General features: G+C 36.0%; 1 protein-coding gene across 2 annotated transcripts in view; it reads right to left on the reverse strand.

The window, feature by feature from the left end:
• Window positions 1-403: 403 nt before the first annotated feature.
• The window catches only part of LOC131049232 (gamma-glutamylcyclotransferase 2-3), a 162,970-nt gene continuing 144,401 nt past the window's right edge, over window positions 404-18,972 (reverse strand). For both annotated transcript variants that reach the window (XM_057983276.2, XM_057983277.2), the window contains exons 4-7: window positions 1,103-1,143; window positions 865-936; window positions 704-783; window positions 404-616 (exon numbers count right to left, since the gene is read on the reverse strand). In XM_057983276.2, the coding sequence (XP_057839259.2) occupies window positions 516-616; window positions 704-783; window positions 865-936; window positions 1,103-1,143 (294 nt within the window). In that variant the 3' untranslated portion in view covers window positions 404-515. The remainder of the gene's footprint in view (window positions 617-703; window positions 784-864; window positions 937-1,102; window positions 1,144-18,972) is intronic.

Here is an 18,972-nt window from a genome sequence, read left to right on the forward strand (position 1 = left end):
ATAAAATTGATTCAATTACAAATCTAAATTTCTTAAAGGGCTCATATGGTAAATTGTACGAATTTTTCGATGGGTTATTTGAGGTACCAATACTTTGGTAAGTATGATAAGATGCGGAAGGCATGATGAGAGCCTTTCTTTGTCAGATAAACTTTTTTGGCTCAAACAAATAATTTCAGACATGAAAAGGATAATTTTGAACTAGTGGCCATGTTTTTAATAATTCCAGTTGAATGCCCTTACCTTCCACGTAAGATGAATACGAAGATTTGTGTTGATTACATCTTTATGTTATTTTAAATATGAAATTATATTCCATTGAACATTCTATTTTAAATGCTAGCTAAATTCCTCTTTAAGCCAGCGATTTTTAACCTTAAATGGTTGTTAAAGACTAAAGTAATGCTGGAAATTATAGAAAATGGATTATTATTTTTTCCTGCCTCTTATAACCATATTCTCAGTAGAATGTATGATGTGTTCCGAAAATATTATGAAGATTATATAAAAAGTCCTTATTTGGCACCATTCTCCTTTAAGATACCATTTTCATCCCTCTCTGCCAAAGCTTTCCTGACTGCATTGGCAAGGTCTGTTACATGCTCATCTTTGCACCCTGCAAACACAAATTTGAAAATGAACAAAGAATGGTATAGAGATATCATGAATTTCTTTAGCATACAAAACAAAAGGAAAAACTAACCCATCTCAATTAGCACCGTCTCGAGCTTGAAAAGATACTCCATATTGGGTCCTGAAGGACCTCTAGCTTCAATAATTTGACTATAAAACCAAAGACTAGTTAGTTTTCATTCATAAGAAGTTGCAATTGTGTAAATGCATGGGATGAGAAGACGCACGTACTGAGCAATTGTTTCTAAAGGTGCAGGGCCCAAGTAATTTATATTCACATCCTTGTTAGTTGATGCAATATATCTGATAAGAATCAAGATACATCCATTTTAGTGGCCTCGCCTCTTTTTCTGACATGGGAATACAAATCTATCCGCATGACTGAACTTTCTAACTTCCAATTAAACTGTCATTCTGCAAATAAAAGAATAATCTCATCACTAAGAACTTGATATATAAGGGAACTTACACAAGGACGTTTTTTAAAGTTGGTTCTGTCGCGTCGTCATCCTACACAATAAAATTCGGCTAATGATCATGGAATGAACGTAAATGAAGGTGGTTACCACCAAGATTACTATTTAACAACCAATCACATGGCAATTGGCATCAAGTAAATTTCTCTGGACAATAATTATTCTTGGCAATCTATTATTTCTGAGGCAACATTAATTTTTGAAGTGTTAGAAGGTTACAAAAATTTTAACATGTCTATTAGCTACCATCAATTACCCATCTTATACTAGAGGCAATTAAAGGAGGTTGATTTATTCTATCAAGGAAGAATTGAAAGGATGCTAATGAAATAGATAATATATTTTTATAATAAAGTTAATAAAAATAAATAAATATATAATATAATATAATTAAAATTTAATTAAGTTTAGTGAATGGTCAAAAGACATGAAATGAAGAGTTGTGACTCCCTCAAACATAAGATCTAAGAGGGAGAAGAGTTCATTTGAAAGGTGATATGGAGGAAGGAAGAAAGAATGGAGCATGTGAATCAAGGAAAAGGAATTGGAAGAAATAAGGGAGAAATTAAGAAAGGTTGTACTCTTTCAAAGGACGTAATTGTGAAAGGTTATGACTTGCACTCAAATCATCACTCACCAATACATCAAATCAGCACTCAATCAATCATCACTCATCACTCTATGAATTCAACAATCACTCCCTCATCCATCAATCAACAATTAGGAACAAAGGAATCAAGCAAACAAATGAACAATCAATTCAATTAGTCCAATATCAATCAATCAAACGTCCATCATGCGAACATCTATCATTCAAAGATCAACTATTCAAGCATCAACCATTCTATCATCAAATCATTCAAACATAGATTCATTCAGTATCATTTAGGCATCCACTCATCAATCCTTCAAGAAATGATGATAAAGAGAAATCAAACAATCATCAGTACTCTAGAAAACTCCTTGAGCAATCAGTTTTGAATTTAAGGAAGTGAGTTGCAAATAGGAAGGATGACCAGCCTTCCTAGTTCACGAGAGGTGAAGGAAGACTGACCTTCATCCTCTTATCAAGTACGCCACCCCAAGTTGGAATGGACGGCCATTCCATGCTCGTGGGCCAGGAGGTGGAAAGGAAGACCAGCCTTCCATGCTCGTGGGCCGGGAGGTGGAAAGGAAGACCAGCCTTCCATGCTCTTGGGCCTCACCAAGAAGGACGACTAGCCTCTAAGGTGGACTGAGGGATGGAAGGGCGGCCCACCTTCGATGCTCTCGCAATAGAAGGACAACCAGCCTTGAGATTATTGTTTGCAAGCATTTCTAATGAATTCCTAATATGGTTGACTATAAGGAATATGCTATGATGGACTAATCCTAATATTATTGACGCTATGATTTATTGATCTGAAAGAAGATAGTTTGAAGGAGAGTTATTGTAGAAAATTAAAATAAGTTCTATCTTCTGAATTATTCTTAGAATTTTAAGTTCAATATCATAATGAAATGTCTTCAATTTTGATAAAATTATATTTATAAATATATTGCAATTCTCATCTTATCTTGGAATTGTTGTTTTAGTGCAAAAAATCAAGAATATCCTAAGAAGGGGCATTACAATTGATATCAGAATATTGATTTTACCAGCCCGTGGTATAAAGATAAAATAACAGATGTCAACTAACTTTACTTTACTTGCTTAAGGTTCAACTTGTTACTTCCTGCATATGAGATAAGATATTAGCAAGTTGAAACTAATTGCTATTGCTGCCAGCATTCATACGGGCAACAAAGCCAAGAAATCATAACCACAAAACATTACTGAAGTATACCATAAGGCGGCACGCATTTACATAAGATGGCAGGGAGGAGTTTGCTAGGCAATCCTACAAAGAAGCTAGATTCTATATGCATAGATCGAAAAACAGTACACGTTGCAAGTCAATCACAAGAACATATAGTGTTGCAAGAAATTGTATAACCTCTATGTTGATAAACCCCTCAAAAGTCCACATTTATAAATATGACGAGTTTGAAGCGTTGGGATTTGGGATGAGTGACTTGTCATTCCCTCAAGTTCATTAATGAACTTGGGATTAGCCACAAGACTCACACATTTGTGAGCCACCTTGTAAGAGGTATTGAAAAAAGTGTACAAGTACACCCCACACCTCCCAAGGTCTCACACATGTGAGAGCACTTGTGAGTGAAAGTGTTGGTTTTGAATTCTTATATACCTCGTGAAGAATTAGGATTTGTGCATTGCCCACTTCTCCTTTTGGAGAATGCTTATTTGTGTAAGAGAGAGGAGAAAGTTTGGAAAGAAGAAAGGGATCTTGAATATGGAGATGGAGAGAAAAATATGGAGCTTGTAAAGACATAAATTTCTTTTCCTTTTCTATGATTAATTTTTGGTAGAGTTGATTGTCTTATGTATTCATGTTACAAAATAGATCAGTTAGAAAGATAGAATGGTGTATATGCAAAATGAGTAGGATGTGTTAGATGAATAAGTCACTACCATTGAACTCAGTGGTGGCACAATGTTTCCTTTCTCGGGGATTTACTAGAGCCCATGAGGCTTCATGATGCCAATATAGTAAGGTGGGGAGAAAGCCCTTGTTAATTCTTTTTCATTGGTTATATCTAATGATGAGTACGTGATGTTTTGATTATGATAATTTAAGAGCAAGCTATGTAAGTTTCTATACTTGATGTTAAAAAGCTTAGCAAGCTATGCAAATTTTTATGCTTGTGTTAAAAGCAAGCTTACATTCCTTGGCATAATTCATTTAATTCATCTAGCTAGAGATTACTTAGACTTGCTCGCCTTGAAGGACTTTTGTTATAAATCAAAAAAATAAAAGGGAATTTTGGTCATACCTCGATAATAGGAGGATTTGTTTCTTCTTAAAGAGAAAAAACAATATAGAAATGAACACCTTTGTTTTATATTAGATAGGGAAAGTTAAGCATAAGTTCTTTATATTGACCCATTATTCATTGCATTCTTAATTCTATCTCTATAAAGGCATCATCATCGGCTACTTAGGTTCTTTGTGGTAGACGAACTTCTAACATTGAAGGTTAGTTGAAGAAATTTTTACCACCTCATATTTAAGTGCATGTATATATATATTTAAACGACCTTATGTTGACACAGATTCCTTCTTCATTTGCTTTGAGCAGAGAAGACTATTCTTCTAAGTGCATGTATATATATTTAAATGACCTTATGTTGACACAGGTCCCTTCTTCAATTGCTTTGAGAAGAGAAGACTATTCTTCTAGAGTATACGAATCAATCTACAATAAAGGAATGAATAACCCTTGATATATGCTCATGAGTATGACATTTAGATCATCATAGCTATTGCAGTACATAATATAACAAATAAACTATTAGAAGAAATAAATAAAATGATAGGAATAAATAAGAATAGGAGGCAACGATTCTATGTTTAAAATATCTAGAATATGTTCTCTGAAATAAAGATGCCTGCAAGAATTTACAGACAAGACAAGTTAAAACAACTATACCTTCTAACAAAAACATATGTATTGGAGACCATAAATCTAGGTACCTGCTGTGGTAATAAGACCGTCATAGCTATTTCCCCAAAATAAGTGTTTATATACACGTTTGGAAAGAGGAAGGGAATTTAAACAAACAATATTATTTAAAGAAATATAGACGATGGCAAAGGGCCACCGTTATCAAGGGGTTCTTCACTACACGGGAAGGGAAGAATGATATTGTAAGGATTTTTCAGCTAGTGCTAGGGCTGGTAAAATAATGACCTAGGCACTTAATGTCTAATTTATTATGATTTGATGTACTTGAGACTCAAATCTTCATCTTCCTAGCTATACACACCAGATTTCATAGGCATCTTTCCCAGCACCAGGTGTAGGAAAATCTCCCCTCATACCTGATTTCATTTACAAAACAATAAATGATACTTATCTAATTATAATACTCTGCATCTTGAAATAATTGAAATGAACCGATGTTGTTGTGGCAGCCAAGATTTCTTGGCACCCGCAACCCTTCTTATTGGTAATTATTCTCTACCTGATTCCCATGTACATCGTACCTTAGCCCTACTCCTACTTCGCACTACCTTGGATCAGCCTCGCCTCCATGCCTTGCGTTAGGGTCAAACTAGTTTGGGTCACCATCAACTAGGCATATCAGCCTTAAAAATCTTTAGTCAAGCGCTCTACATGGCTAATGATAGTACCTTTCCATTAATCAGTTCCACATAGTTGTTCATAACTGCCATTGCCTTCTCCTTGGTCCACATAGCTAAGTCAACATAGAAGAAGCAAAGTAAAGTCGTATTTGTAAGATATTGAAATGAGCAATAAAACTTGCCCTCACGTTATGTCCTTCTGAATATTCACGTCAAAACACTTACTCCACCTTGTTGCACTTTTGTCCTTCATCTTAACATTATTAAAGTCAGACGCTGACCCATACTAATTGCGGCCCTTGAAGTCTCCCTGGTCTAGGATAAAATACAATTTGCAACAACTGCAAGGTAATGCTTTAGGGGTAAACCTACATCATCTGCGTGCAGTATGCCTATAGAGGTTATATTTTGCCTGTGTAAGCTTATATACTTTTATATATTAACGATTAGCTCATGGTATAATTTATTCAGCAAGGAGCATATTGAGAAGTTGGGGTCACTCATCATCAGCTTGCATGGGAAAAGAATTGATTTGCAAAAGTTGGTTTGATTGGGCAGGCCGTCCCATAGACTATGTTTATCCTCGTGGATATTAAAATTGTCTTCTTCGTTCTTGAATCCCGTCTATTTATTCTTTCATGTTGGTGAAAAATTACATCCCTATGGTCTTTAATACTAGATAAATTAATTAATAGCTAGCTAGACATCAATTTGACCCCGGACAGGTCACGGGTTTTGTGTACAATTCTTGTTGTAGACAGTGCAGTTATTTCCCTTCGTACCTCAATCAGTGCATTAATGTTTAAGATCATTGGCACCCACATGAATTCCTTTCACGTTAAGGATTTAAAAAAATTGATGCTGATATCCAAATAACATAAACCAATTTCCTTACAGCCATGATTTCAAGCAAATAGATGCTGATTTGTATGAATGTTCAGAAGAGTGGCTACCAACTGCGTTAATTGTTATACCATATTGAACAGAGAACCAATTGAATTGCCGCCACTAGTTAGTTTCTAGACTGAAAGAAAGACTGCTCAACATAAAATAATGAAATAAACTGAAAACGTGTTTTTCTTTATTGGTGCTGATTGCGGATATGCCCGAGTGCTCCTGCACCATGATGTTGGTAGTGATACCAAAGAAATATGGAATTAAGAATAGCTATCCATGTATGAATTAAATAAACATGCTTTGGCGAAAGACATACAATCCTTTCAATCACAAAACCTGAGAAAGGTTGATCCCTTTCATGACACTTAGAAACCACAAAATCCGCAACAAGTCCACAAGATACAAAACAAATTGAACTCAACTTCAAAGCCCTTGAGCCCTAAGATTCAAAAGGAGTTTAGCGATACCTAGCACACACGCGATAAACTAAATCAAGGCTTCCAAGCCAATCACTCAAGCATCAAATTCAACTCAATGCAACAACACTCTAGAACCATGCAATTAAACAATCACAACGTTATCTACTCAACATGTGACAAGGCTTAATATTAATCTGCAACATCATCATTAGGTGTAACTGAATCACTCACAATTGTTAAACTTTGACATACACACAATAAGAATTTGCAAGAAGTGCAATGCAATCAATATGCAGCATCATTTGATCTACGACATCCCCCTTGAGAGAGGAAAGAGTAACAAATACTTTATGGAGCCCACCTAAATCGGAAGTCCCAAAACAAATATTTGAATGAGGTAATAATCATCATTGCAATAACTTGGTAATATCATTTAGATTTTCATCATCACAACTCTACAATTCAGATTGCCATACCATGGTAACATGGCTAATCTAACATAATATAGAATCTATCATTAATATAAATCATTTATCAGAGTACCCATTGTCAATCCAACTTATTCACTCAACACAATCCCCACTACAGATAAGGCAAGGATGTAACTTATGCCTTGGGAAATAGCCATGATACAATATTTTTCATCTTCTTGTTATAGTATATCCTTAGAAGGAACCTTGAATAATCATCCCACAAAACTCACACTAGTGCACATAAGTTCATACAAAATAAGGAAATTAGTTTATTAGATTCCTACCACCTATCCATGAAGAGATTCTATTGCAGAATAAAGATCTTTTATTGGAGAAGAGGAATTTATTTTACCAAGAAGATAGATCTTCATAAAAAGCAAAGTTAGAAGTTGCAAAGTCCAAAGCCATTTCATATTAGGAATTATCTTCAACACTCTTTCCATGATCATTGCTTGAGGACGAAGAATCTTGGGCAGGGCGGATTGTAATGTCCCCTTTTTGAAATAGGATTTAATAATAAATGATAATAATAAAAATAAATAAAAATTTAATATAATATAACATAATATAAATACAATTTAATTAAGTTTAGTGAATTGTCAAAAGGCATGAAATGAAGAGTTGTGACTCCCTCAAACATGAGATATAAAAGGGAGAAGAGTTCATCTGAGAGGGGATTTGGAGGAAGGAAGAAATAATGGAGCATGTGAATCAAGGAGGGATTAATAGAAAGGGATGGGAAGAAAATAAGAAAGTGACTATTTTCAAAGGGAAGAAATTATGAGAGGTTGTACTCTTTCAAAGGAGGTAATTGTGAAAAATTGTGATTCTTGCAAAGGGCAGATATGATGAAGAGGTGTGACTTCTCTTTCACATTGGAAGATATAAAGGGAACAATGTTTCATTTGAGGAAGGGATGCAAGAGAGATCATTTTGGAAAATAATGTATTATTCTCAAAAGGCATCAATGAAGGGTGGTGACTCAAGTCTTATGAAAGGTGGTGACCCTTTCACCAATGAAGTATAAAGGAGAAATCATTCCAAGCATTCAAGGATCACTTATTAATCATCACTCACCAATACATCAAATCAACACTCTCTCAGTCATCACTCATCACTCTATGAATTCAACAATCATTCAATCACCCATCAATCATCAATTGGGAATAAAAGAATCAAGCAAACAAATCAACAATCAACTCTTCCATCAATTCAATCAATCTAATATCAATCATTCAAACATCCATCATGCGAGCATCCATCATTCAAGCATCAACCATTCTTTCATCAAATCATTCAAATATCAATCGCTAAAGCATCAATCATTTAAGCATCCACTCATCAATCTTCCAAAAGATGATGACAAAGAGAAATCAAGCAATCGGCAATACTCTAGAAAAATCTTTGAGCAATCTGTTTTGAATTTAAGGAAATGTCTTGCCAATAGTGAGGACGACCAGCCTTTTGTGTTCACGAGAGGTGAAGGACAACCAACCTTCTCAGTTCATGAGATGAAGGAAGACCGTTTTTCATCCTCTTATCAAGTACGCCACCCCAAGTTGGAACGGATGGCCAGCCTTCCATGCTTGTGGGCCTGAAGGTGGAAAGGAAGACCAGCCTTCCATGCTCTTGGGCTTGACAAGGAGGATGACCGGCCTCCAAGATGGACTGGGGGATGGAATGGCAGCTCACTTTCCATGCTCTCACAATACAAGGATGACCAGATTTGAGATTGTTGTTCACAAGCATTTCCAATGAATTCCTAATATGGTTGACTATAAAGAATATGCAATGATGTATTGATCCTAATATTAATGATGCTATGATTTATTGATCTTCAACAAGATAGTTTGAAGGAGAGTGATAGGACCTAAAATTATGTCTTGCGAAATTTTGGTCGTTTTGGTTTTATTTTGCCCTCTGTCAAGTTTTCAGGGTTTAGGGCTTTAGGGGTTGTGACTCTTTTGATTAAGTATTGGTATAAGGGAAAATCTTCGGGCCTTTTTATATTCTGTCGTTACCTTTTTTCTCACTTAAGGCCGAGGGTTGTATTCTGTTGGCAGGGCCATTTTATTCCCTAAGTATTAAATCGTGTTAGACCGCTCTATGATATGATTTTCCTAAACTGCATAAATTTTTTTCCTATAGTTGGTCTCCTTTTAATATTTGTGCCCACGCCTATATTTTCCTAAGTCCGAAATTCCTAAATATTTCGGCCGGTCGTTAAAGACAGGACAGATTTGACGGTTTGCGTTTCCCTGTGGTCAAAAGTGCAAGGATGATAAAGACCGCGACATCACGAGATGATGCCACGTATGTTTGGCGGAAAAGGTTGAGCCGACAGTTTGACTTTTCAAAATGCTTGATGTTACCAGTTCCCAACGGTTAAAACCCGAGCAACTAAAAATGAATATTTCTGCACATGCTTATATCAAGCGGTAATGTTTTAATTGCGGTCTAAGAAGTGATCGAGAATTAGCGGCCTTTGTCAAGTGACCGGTTCAGTTAAGAGGTAAACAGAGAACAGATCTGACGGTTTCCGTGGTCCCGCGATCAAAAGATGCGAGGAAATTATGGACCGTGACATCACGAGATCATGCCACGTGTCCAAGGCGAGCCAGGAAAAGCCGATGGTGGGGTCACTAAAAGTGGTGAAGCAAGGCGATGAGTTGGATGTGTCATGTCATGCCAAGGGTGGACCTGCTTGCCACATTGGATAGTAACTGTCAGATTGAATGGTTTGATCAGTAAGATTTGCCAACTTGGAGGATGATCGACGATCAGGTTTTAAACCTTTTCAAATGCAAGTTAGGAGCCGTTGTTTCGCTCACGCGAGTAGTAATGGCGGATGAGACATTTGCGTTCTTTTCCAGGTAGTAATTAAAGACTCTTAAAAAGCTGTTCTTCATTAGTAAAAGATTTCATAAGCAATCCAGAAGATTTTCCTACTGCTGAAGAAGGTTGAAACGACTCTTTGCAACACAGAATTGCCATCTCTCTGGTGAAAATTGAAACAGTAAGTTTATCTGAGCCCTTTCATCTGTTCTTGAAACGAATTGATGTTATATATTGTGCATGAAGTTGTAAGAAAAGAATTCAATTTGTTCTAGGGTTAGGAGCTAGACAAAGAAGAGTGATATTTGTTTGAATTACTGTTGTAATTTAAAATCTCGTATTAGCCCTAGTCTTTTCTTCCTCAATTTGAAGTTATAGTGTAAAGTCCTAGTTACAAAAGATGGCTCCCTCACGAAAACATTCAAGACAAATGGATTATATGAAAAGAAATCTATATGATGATTTCTTGGATCAATTGAAGCCCTCAACAAATGATAGACAGCAGGGGCAGAGATTTGTGAGTGGAAAAACCCTAGGGGAAGGGTTAACCGATAAAGCATTCCGCTTGGCGGATGCTAATATATTGACGACTAGGCTAGAAATGTTCAAACTATGGTATGGACAAAGGAACTTGCATTCCCCATTATCCAGTCCTTGGCAGTATGATTTGGGTAAGTTGGTAGTGCTGGGTGTTTTCATGGACGTTGACCTACTAAAAGTTGTTGCAAACAGATATGACCCTATCTCAAGGGTTATTAGGGGAAATGAAGGAGAAATTTTATTGACTATCAGAAGGGAAGAGTTCCAGGAGGTTTTTGACCTGTATGAACCATCTCCGAGCTTGGTGCAAATAGATTTGAATGAGCCAAAGGCAGAGTACTACAAGATGAGGGAATTCATTAGAAACAATTTCCTTCCAATGCATTTGGCCAGAGCAGGCAATACAACATACCATATCGGCCCTAGCTCGGAGGAGCCATTCCCAATTGGCGCTTTTGCTCCCTACTTTCAGGATACTTTCTTCTCTTTGTGTCAGATATTGGATTTTAATCCAATTACAGTGATGCCGCTTGATTTTATGTACATGACTATGCAAATACAACATCCATATTATACAGTGGTCTTCGACTTTGCCCCTTAACTTGAAGAAAAGATTCATGAGGGGTTACTGGATATCAAGAATGAAGTAGATGATGCTAAATTCTTTTGGTATTCCTTACTCATGTATATGTTCCTATTCAGGAATGCAGATTACTTTGAGGGTACCATGAACCTCAAAAGGACAATTGATAACCAGGAGATTCCAGTGCAGCTCTGGAGCATAGATATGTCTTGGGATAGGCGGGAGGCCATCTTTATCAGATTTGATAATAGTTTTGCTTCTAGGTTGAGGCAAAAGTTAACAGTAAATCCGCCAAGGATTCCTAAAGAATTGCATGATTTTGTAAGACCTAAAGAAAGGTTACCACTTGTCAGGATTGAGCATAATTGGGGGGATTTTATCTCTTACTCTGTAAGTACTGTTATCAGAATCTACGGTTTCTCCGGACAACCACATGTATTACCTTTAAACGTTCCTCTAAGAATGGGTTTTGCTGAGGTAATGTGGCAAACAGGATGCATTCAAGATCAAGGATTTAAAAGGAACAATTTTCCCAGATTACACTATCATCCCTTATTTTGTAATTCTGAAGGGAGGATATGAGCATTTTGATAAAAATTTTGCTCCATATCATTTGGGGGTGAGTATAGCTAGACACAGTGATCCTGAGGGGTTCTACAATACTTGTAAAACAAGAATAAAAGGAAGTCTGTTACCCCATGAGCATAATTTTCCTGAGGATATAATCAGAAATGAATTTGATTCCATGACTCAGGAATGGAGGAAAGAAAAGTGGATAATCTTCAGAAAATTATGGGCTGCTATCCAAAAGATGGATCCAAAATATGACCCATTAAAGGATTTTTCCCCATTCTGTGCCAAGGTCGATTTTGTTATGAACAATTTCGATGAGTTAAAGATGATTTTAAAGGAGAAGATAGCCAAACTTGAAGAAGTTCATAGCCGACAACAATCAAGCTCACAACCTCTTTTGTCTTAGAGAGCAAGTGGCATGGTTGGAAGGAGGCCTATTCATGAATCTTCTCACAAGAGAGCAAGAGAAGAAACGAGTGATGAAGAGGATACTAGCAATGACAGTGGAAGGTTAATAAGGAGAAAGGGTAAGAAGATGATGAGTGCAGAGCCTTCCCCTAAAATACAAACCAACCCTCTTCAAGGAATCGGGATTATTGATCTTGAAGACTCGGATAGAAGTCCTTCGCCATCACATGTATCCTTTTCACCTGTAAGACAGAATGAAGAACAAATGGAGGAAGATATGTTCATAGCAACAAGTGCAGAAATGTAGTTTGGTGTTCCTCCTTTGCCTCCTAATTTGGAGTTGGATCTCACTCCTTTGGATATCCAGGGTAAAGCTTTTAAAGATGCAAGAAAGGAGGCATGTGATAAGTTCCTTGAGGATGATTCTTTTTTGAGAAGTCCAGCCTTTCTGCAACTAGTATGGAAGATGAAGATTGAGGAGTACAAAGGAAGAATTGTTGAGAAGAAAGCCCAAAGGCTAGACAAATCATATCAAGAGAACCAAGAAGAAGTAGAGAATGAGATGAGGGAAGAATTTAAGGAAATCACTGCTGATGAAGGCAAGAAGATTATAAGTCAAGCTGGAGTCTTGATCTTACCAGAATGGAACATAGCAAATGCAGTGGCATTTGATACAATCAGGAAGTCAAAGGGTCAACTTTTCAATTAAGAAGAAGAAGAAAGGTTAGCATTAAAAAGATCAGATTTTGTGGATGATTATGCAACCTTGGCAATATGGGCACTAGAGGAAGGACCTAGAAAGCCTAACATTAGTGATTTAAATCCCAATTTGAGGGGAAGCTTAATTATAAAAAGAGCATCTGACACATCAAGTGTAGAGGCTACGAAGTTAAATGTTGATGTTGCTATATTGGCACATGAGAGTGCAAAAAGAGAAGCTTTAGAAAAGGCGAAGCTGACAAGAAAGTTTGACAAGATTTTCAATGATTACAATGCATCTTAGAAAATGTGTGTGGAGTTGCAAACGAGAGTGCAACTCCTTGAGCAGGGACAAATAAAGGTTTCCTATCCTGCACTTACAGGGCCATCCGAGCCATCAACATCTAGGTCATCACCTATGGTCCAGGGAGGAGAAGCAGTTCAACTTGATACAAGTGTTGGTATCCCTAGTATGTCATTAGTCCCCTCTGATGATGATGATGATGAGCCTGAAGCTACAAGATCAACTAAACCAAATTAGTCTCAGCTTTTAGAAAAGATTGTTGAATTAGAGAATAAGCTGAAAGAATCAGAAAATCAATCAACCGAGAAACAAAAGGATATAGTTAGCTCAATGCTAACTCATTTGAATGAGAAAGTTGATAACAGGTTAAATAGTGTCCATGCCTTGTATTCTTTTCTTTTCAATGCTATTCAAAAATTTAATGATGATAAAGAAGTGGCAATTCCTCTGTTTACAAAATCGTTGCAAGGAGGAAATGAGCTCAGAATGATGTCCATGGCCTCTAAATATCATGCCGAGAGACCACATGCACTCCAACCAACATATTTTTTGGTAAAATCAATGCAGGAAGCCCAAATTTTGCCAGAGAATATAGAAAGAAAGGTAAGGGAATTGATGAAAAGTTTCAGTGAATTGGAACAAACTCTTTTGCCAAATATTGAAGATAAAGAAGGAGCAGTAAATCCTTTACAATTTTGGAAGGAAGACGCAGAAAGAGTCATCAGTACCCAGGTAGAAATGATATGTGAAGGGCTAAATATGGATATGTTGGAGGATAGCAAGGATAAAATAATTGCTACAGGATTATTTTTTGAAACTTTTGAAAGAGAGGCAAACCAAGTAGCCGTTAAATATATCCCTTACAGGAGAAAAGCTGATGAAGTCATGAGTTTTAATTGGCCATCTGATGAAGACTATAGTGCGTGGAGTAGTATGTATTTGAATGATGAATAAAGGTTGTAAAAGGTTTGCATAACTGTTTTTGTTTTCTAGTGGCAGATATTTTTTGCACTTGTATAACATAAATGATGGTAATTTTCATCATGAGTTTTAAAGAAGGCGACTGCATACTTTGATCCTGCATGAGCGAAATCAAGGATGAATGTTTGTGTAACAGAATGCAGTTGTATGTAATCATTCTAAGATGACAGGTGTCTCCTCTAGCCTGAAGCTTGTTTGCTCCCTTGTTTTTTATAAAAGGGAATTCAGGGGTATGAGACGGGGTTCGGATTTTTGGTCCCTTGAGTGTTCTGAATTTGTGTTTCCAAATAGCAAAGTCTAGGTGAAACAAAAGGTTGTAAAAGGTTATTTTACAGAGCAAAATAGAAAGAGTCTTGTGTCTGTAATTTTGCAGGTTCTTGAAGAAGTTATGTATGAATTGTATTCTTACAGAGACAGGCGAATTATTCAATAGATATATAATTCAAACCCATTTCTCTCCAGTGTATTGTTCTATCATGTTTTGAATGCATATTATCAAGGATTTTATCATTCATTGCACTGTTGTGGTGTATGGATTTTTTGTTCATGCTTTGGTCTAAGGGGCTAATTAAATGCTTGAATAAAATTGTAGAGTGGTAGGGATATTTGCAGGGATTTTGATAAGTAGTTCTGGGTTGGGATTGCAAATATGATGTATTGCAAGGCAATATTATCTTAGGTTATATGTCGTTAGATAAATTCTATCGGAAATGCAGTTTAATGCAGTATGAATTCATGTATCCAATGGAATAAGGCACTAATCATAGCTAAGTGAATGCCTTGGTATTGATTTTCTGTTCGGAATCACCACTGGTTTGCTATAACTTGTTGAATATCAGAATATTTTCATTTTACATGAATGTTGTCATGTGTTTTAATCATCTCATGCTCCAAACGGGTTGAAGATCATTGAGGAATTTGCCATTCCTGAGCATTCTCCCTTTCTGTTAAGTCTTTATATGAGATTATTTGCTTTGTTTCATGTATAATTTCTGAGTGTGGCGTAGAGATCACAAATTGGCATGGGGATCACCCTCCCTGGTTTTGCAGAACCTAAAGTGCAGAAGGATCTCGTATCCTTGTTATTGTTGGTCCAAGTCTGAAGAATATTAACAGTTGGAAGTGGCTTTCCATAGATATTTTAGAAGAAAACAACTTGGTCTCTGTCTTGTGTCAGTGTAAACCCGTTTTTGGGCACCAACAGAGAGTTCATGCATAAAATCAAGATAAGTTCTATCTTCTAATTTTTTTTTAGAATTTTAAGTTGAATATTATAATGAAATGTCTTCAATCTTGATAAAATTATATTTATAAATATATTGTGATTCTCATCTTAAGTTGCAATTGTTGTTCTAGGGAAAAAATCAGGAATATCCCAAGAAGGGACATTACATAGATAAGCAGTTTATGAATTAACACTTTTATATTGTTTAATTAGTCTTACAAAATTTTCACTCATTTTGATGTTAGACTTTTTATTATAGATTTCGATAAAAAATAGCTTGTTATTTTGTCTAATCTTATCTTTTTAAATAGAACAGTGAGATTGTCCACTTTCAAGTTGTCTTTATACTCAATATGCACATCATTATAGATTGCACACTATAATGTCCCTTATTGATGGCTTGTCATACAACTATATTAATGATATTTACAATCTAGTTAATGATGTAAAATTGGCTTCAAACAAGACTTAATTTGTAGGAATATGACATTCTTAATCAACAATCGATAGTATTACTTGAATTTCTAATCATAATATTCCAAGAGAAATGAACTGTGTAACTCCAATGTGCCCATATAACCAATGCAAATGCAGAATTATACTATTATTGCCTTGTTTACTCCCTTTAGAGTTGATACAAAGTGTACTCTTGTCTTCTAAGTGATAAGATCACAATATCTGAAGGCTATGCCTCAATGTGTCATTGTCTCCGATTTATTTCTTTATGTTCATGCAGTAAGTGTGGGCATTGTTCCTGTTTGTTTAGTCCCTCTTTGCATGCGTCAGTGAACTTATAGAATGGTGGATTTACCACCTTCACTAGCTGCCTGAGCACTCTACTATGAGTTAATAAAAAGTAATCAAATCCTCTTGAAACTTCACAAATTTCCCTTATATAAACATTGATGGGGTGCGAGCTAAAGAGTTGTGTCTTCATCATCATATCATTTGCAAATAATTAACCTGTAATTGACATCTGGCAACATCCTCTTCACTTGACCTGATTTGCAACAAAATAATTATTTTCTTCTTTCCCTCCTCTTTTAGCCTTCCATCTGACCTGCACTTTTTACTTTACTTGCACCAATAGGCTTTTGTCTTTATTCCCCTTTATCATGATCTTGCACTTCCATGAAGTCATTTTCTACTTAGTGAAAAATGTAACATTGCAAAATTTTGCCAATATTCCGATGCTAATGTGGGAGTACATAATCTTTTACCTGGGAGAAAAATCATTAACCTGCTGTAAAATAAATCCTCTTCTGTGTGAAAATATATTCACCCAATTACTCTTCACCTCCCATTCCACTTAACATCTTTTTGTAAAAGTACTTCACCCCTGGTGAAAATATTTTTCTTGCAACTGCACCTTTACTTTTGGCCTAAAAGCCATGTGAAAATATTTTCACTCCTTGATAAAACAATTAATTTGTAACGACTTTTCCCCTTTTGCTTGTAATTAAAATAATTTTCGTTTCCTTCTTATGTGCCCCATTCTCATGAAATCAATTATTTATACTGCATCTTACCCCTTTCACATTATTTGTTTTCATCAATTTACTCAAGCCTTTTCTGTGAAAATAATTTAATTGATGAAAAGTAAATTGTATTGCTGCATTCCTCCCTCTTTATTGACGAGAACAATACTTCCTTGGTAAACCACCACCACCACTTAATTAAAATTCCCACATGCTTGCACATCATTCTTATATTTTAAAATTCTCTATCATTAACACATCTCCCTGCAATATTGAATTTTCCTCATTTTGCCTATAAAATTATTTTTCCCATTTTTCGCTCACTGTACTATGACATTTCACAATTTGTGCATTATTCCACCTTCCCTTTACTCATGTGCATTATATTACTTCATTAACCAATCTGGAATAAAGGAAATCCTCTAGGTAAAGAAATTGCATTTACATTTTCCTTTTGGTATATGCATTTAAATTTTTCATCCATAGAATATTGTGCAATATTTATACTTTGTCTTTTCACATTTTATTATGAGCTATTTGCCTCTGTAATCATCAATTTGCAGCAAGCACTCTTGAAGAATTTATATTCCAAGGAACATGAATAGTATTGCTGCAAATTATTTGTGCCTTTTAGAATATCATTCTTCACTTTTGGCATTAAATTCCTTTATTCTGCAAGCTACGATAGCATTGATCTTTGCAATTACAACAAAATGATTCTCTGCAATAAACAACAACTATAATGATATTCTTGCAATTAATCAAACCCCAATACTATGAAATGGAAGCATTTGAAATACAAAAACATCCTTTCCTTGACCATGCTAACATTATTCTGTACTTTAAGATTGAAAATGATAACATTCTGATTGTTGAAGTCTTTGTTGATGACATAATTTTTGGTGGTGATGATTGTTGGTGTTGGAAATAAGCCAAACCCGGACCGACGATGGACTGGTCCAAGAGGGGCCAGTAGCTCAGTGGTAGACCACTCTAGCAACGTATGGAAGGTCCTAGGTTCGAGTCCTAGTTGGTCCATGTCTCAAAATGGTATCAGAGCCAGGTCCATGCTAGGAGCCCCAAGTACACGAGAGGTGTGGCTTAAGGGGGGGTGTTGGTGTTGGAAATAAGCCACACCCGGACCGACGATGGACTGGTCCAAGAGGGGCCAGTAGCTTAGTGGTAGAGCACTCCAGCAGTGTATGGAAGGTCCTAGGTTCGAGTCCTAGTTGGTCCATGTCTCAACAATGATGATATGAGTATGAAGTTTGCCGGTGATATGCAGAAAGAATTTGAGATGTCTATGATTGGTGAGATGAAGTTTTTTTTAGGTTTGCAGATTGCACAGACAGGAAAAAGGTATCTTTATATCTCAAACTAAGTATGTGAAGGAACTGTTGAAGAAGTTTGGACTAGATGATTTCGAACCGGTTGGAACTCCTATGGTGACTGGTTGTAAATTGTCTAAAAATGATGAATCTCCAAAAGCTAATCAGAGTTTGTACAGATCTATGGTTGGTGGACTGTTATATCTTACTCAGACTAGGCCTGACATTATGCATGTTGTGTGTATGGCTGCTAGATATCAAGCCGATCCGAAGGAGAGTCATGTCACTGTTGTTAAGAGGATATTCAAATATCTAAAGAGAACTGTGGATTATGGTTTATGGTATCCAAAGAATGATGATTTCATGTTGTGTGCATACACTGATGTAGATTGGGCTGGTGATATTGATGACTAGAAGAGTACTACCAGTGGAGCATTCTTTTTAGATAAGAAATTGGTTGAGAAGCATGGTCAAGGAAAGGATGTTTTTGTATTTCAAATGCTTCCATTTCATAGTATTGGGGTTTGATTAATTGCAAGAATATCATTATAGTTGTTGTTTATTGCAGAGAGTAATTTTTCCTTGGAGAACAAGCTCTAACCTTGAGAGGAATGCCAAGCAACTGATTTCTTCGTGCTTGGACCAAATTCCCGGGATGCAGCTATGCATTCAAATTTTCTTGGATTTGAGCAATATCCACGAGGAGACTATCTTGATAGCAAGAAATATGGAACGGATGCCCATCCATTGAGAAATCTCTTTTTTTTTCCAATTTTTAATTTATTTATTTTTTTCTAAATTTTCAGCTTTTCACTTTTTTTTTGGATTTTTTAACATAAAAGAGATCTAACATGTCTCTGATTTGGCATTTCAAAGTTGATACTGGTTCTATCTAGCTGAATTTCTCCACTTGTGATAATAAACAACCCA

This window comes from Cryptomeria japonica, chromosome 11, assembly GCF_030272615.1.
Source record: "Cryptomeria japonica chromosome 11, Sugi_1.0, whole genome shotgun sequence".
Taxonomy (NCBI): domain Eukaryota; kingdom Viridiplantae; phylum Streptophyta; class Pinopsida; order Cupressales; family Cupressaceae; genus Cryptomeria; species Cryptomeria japonica.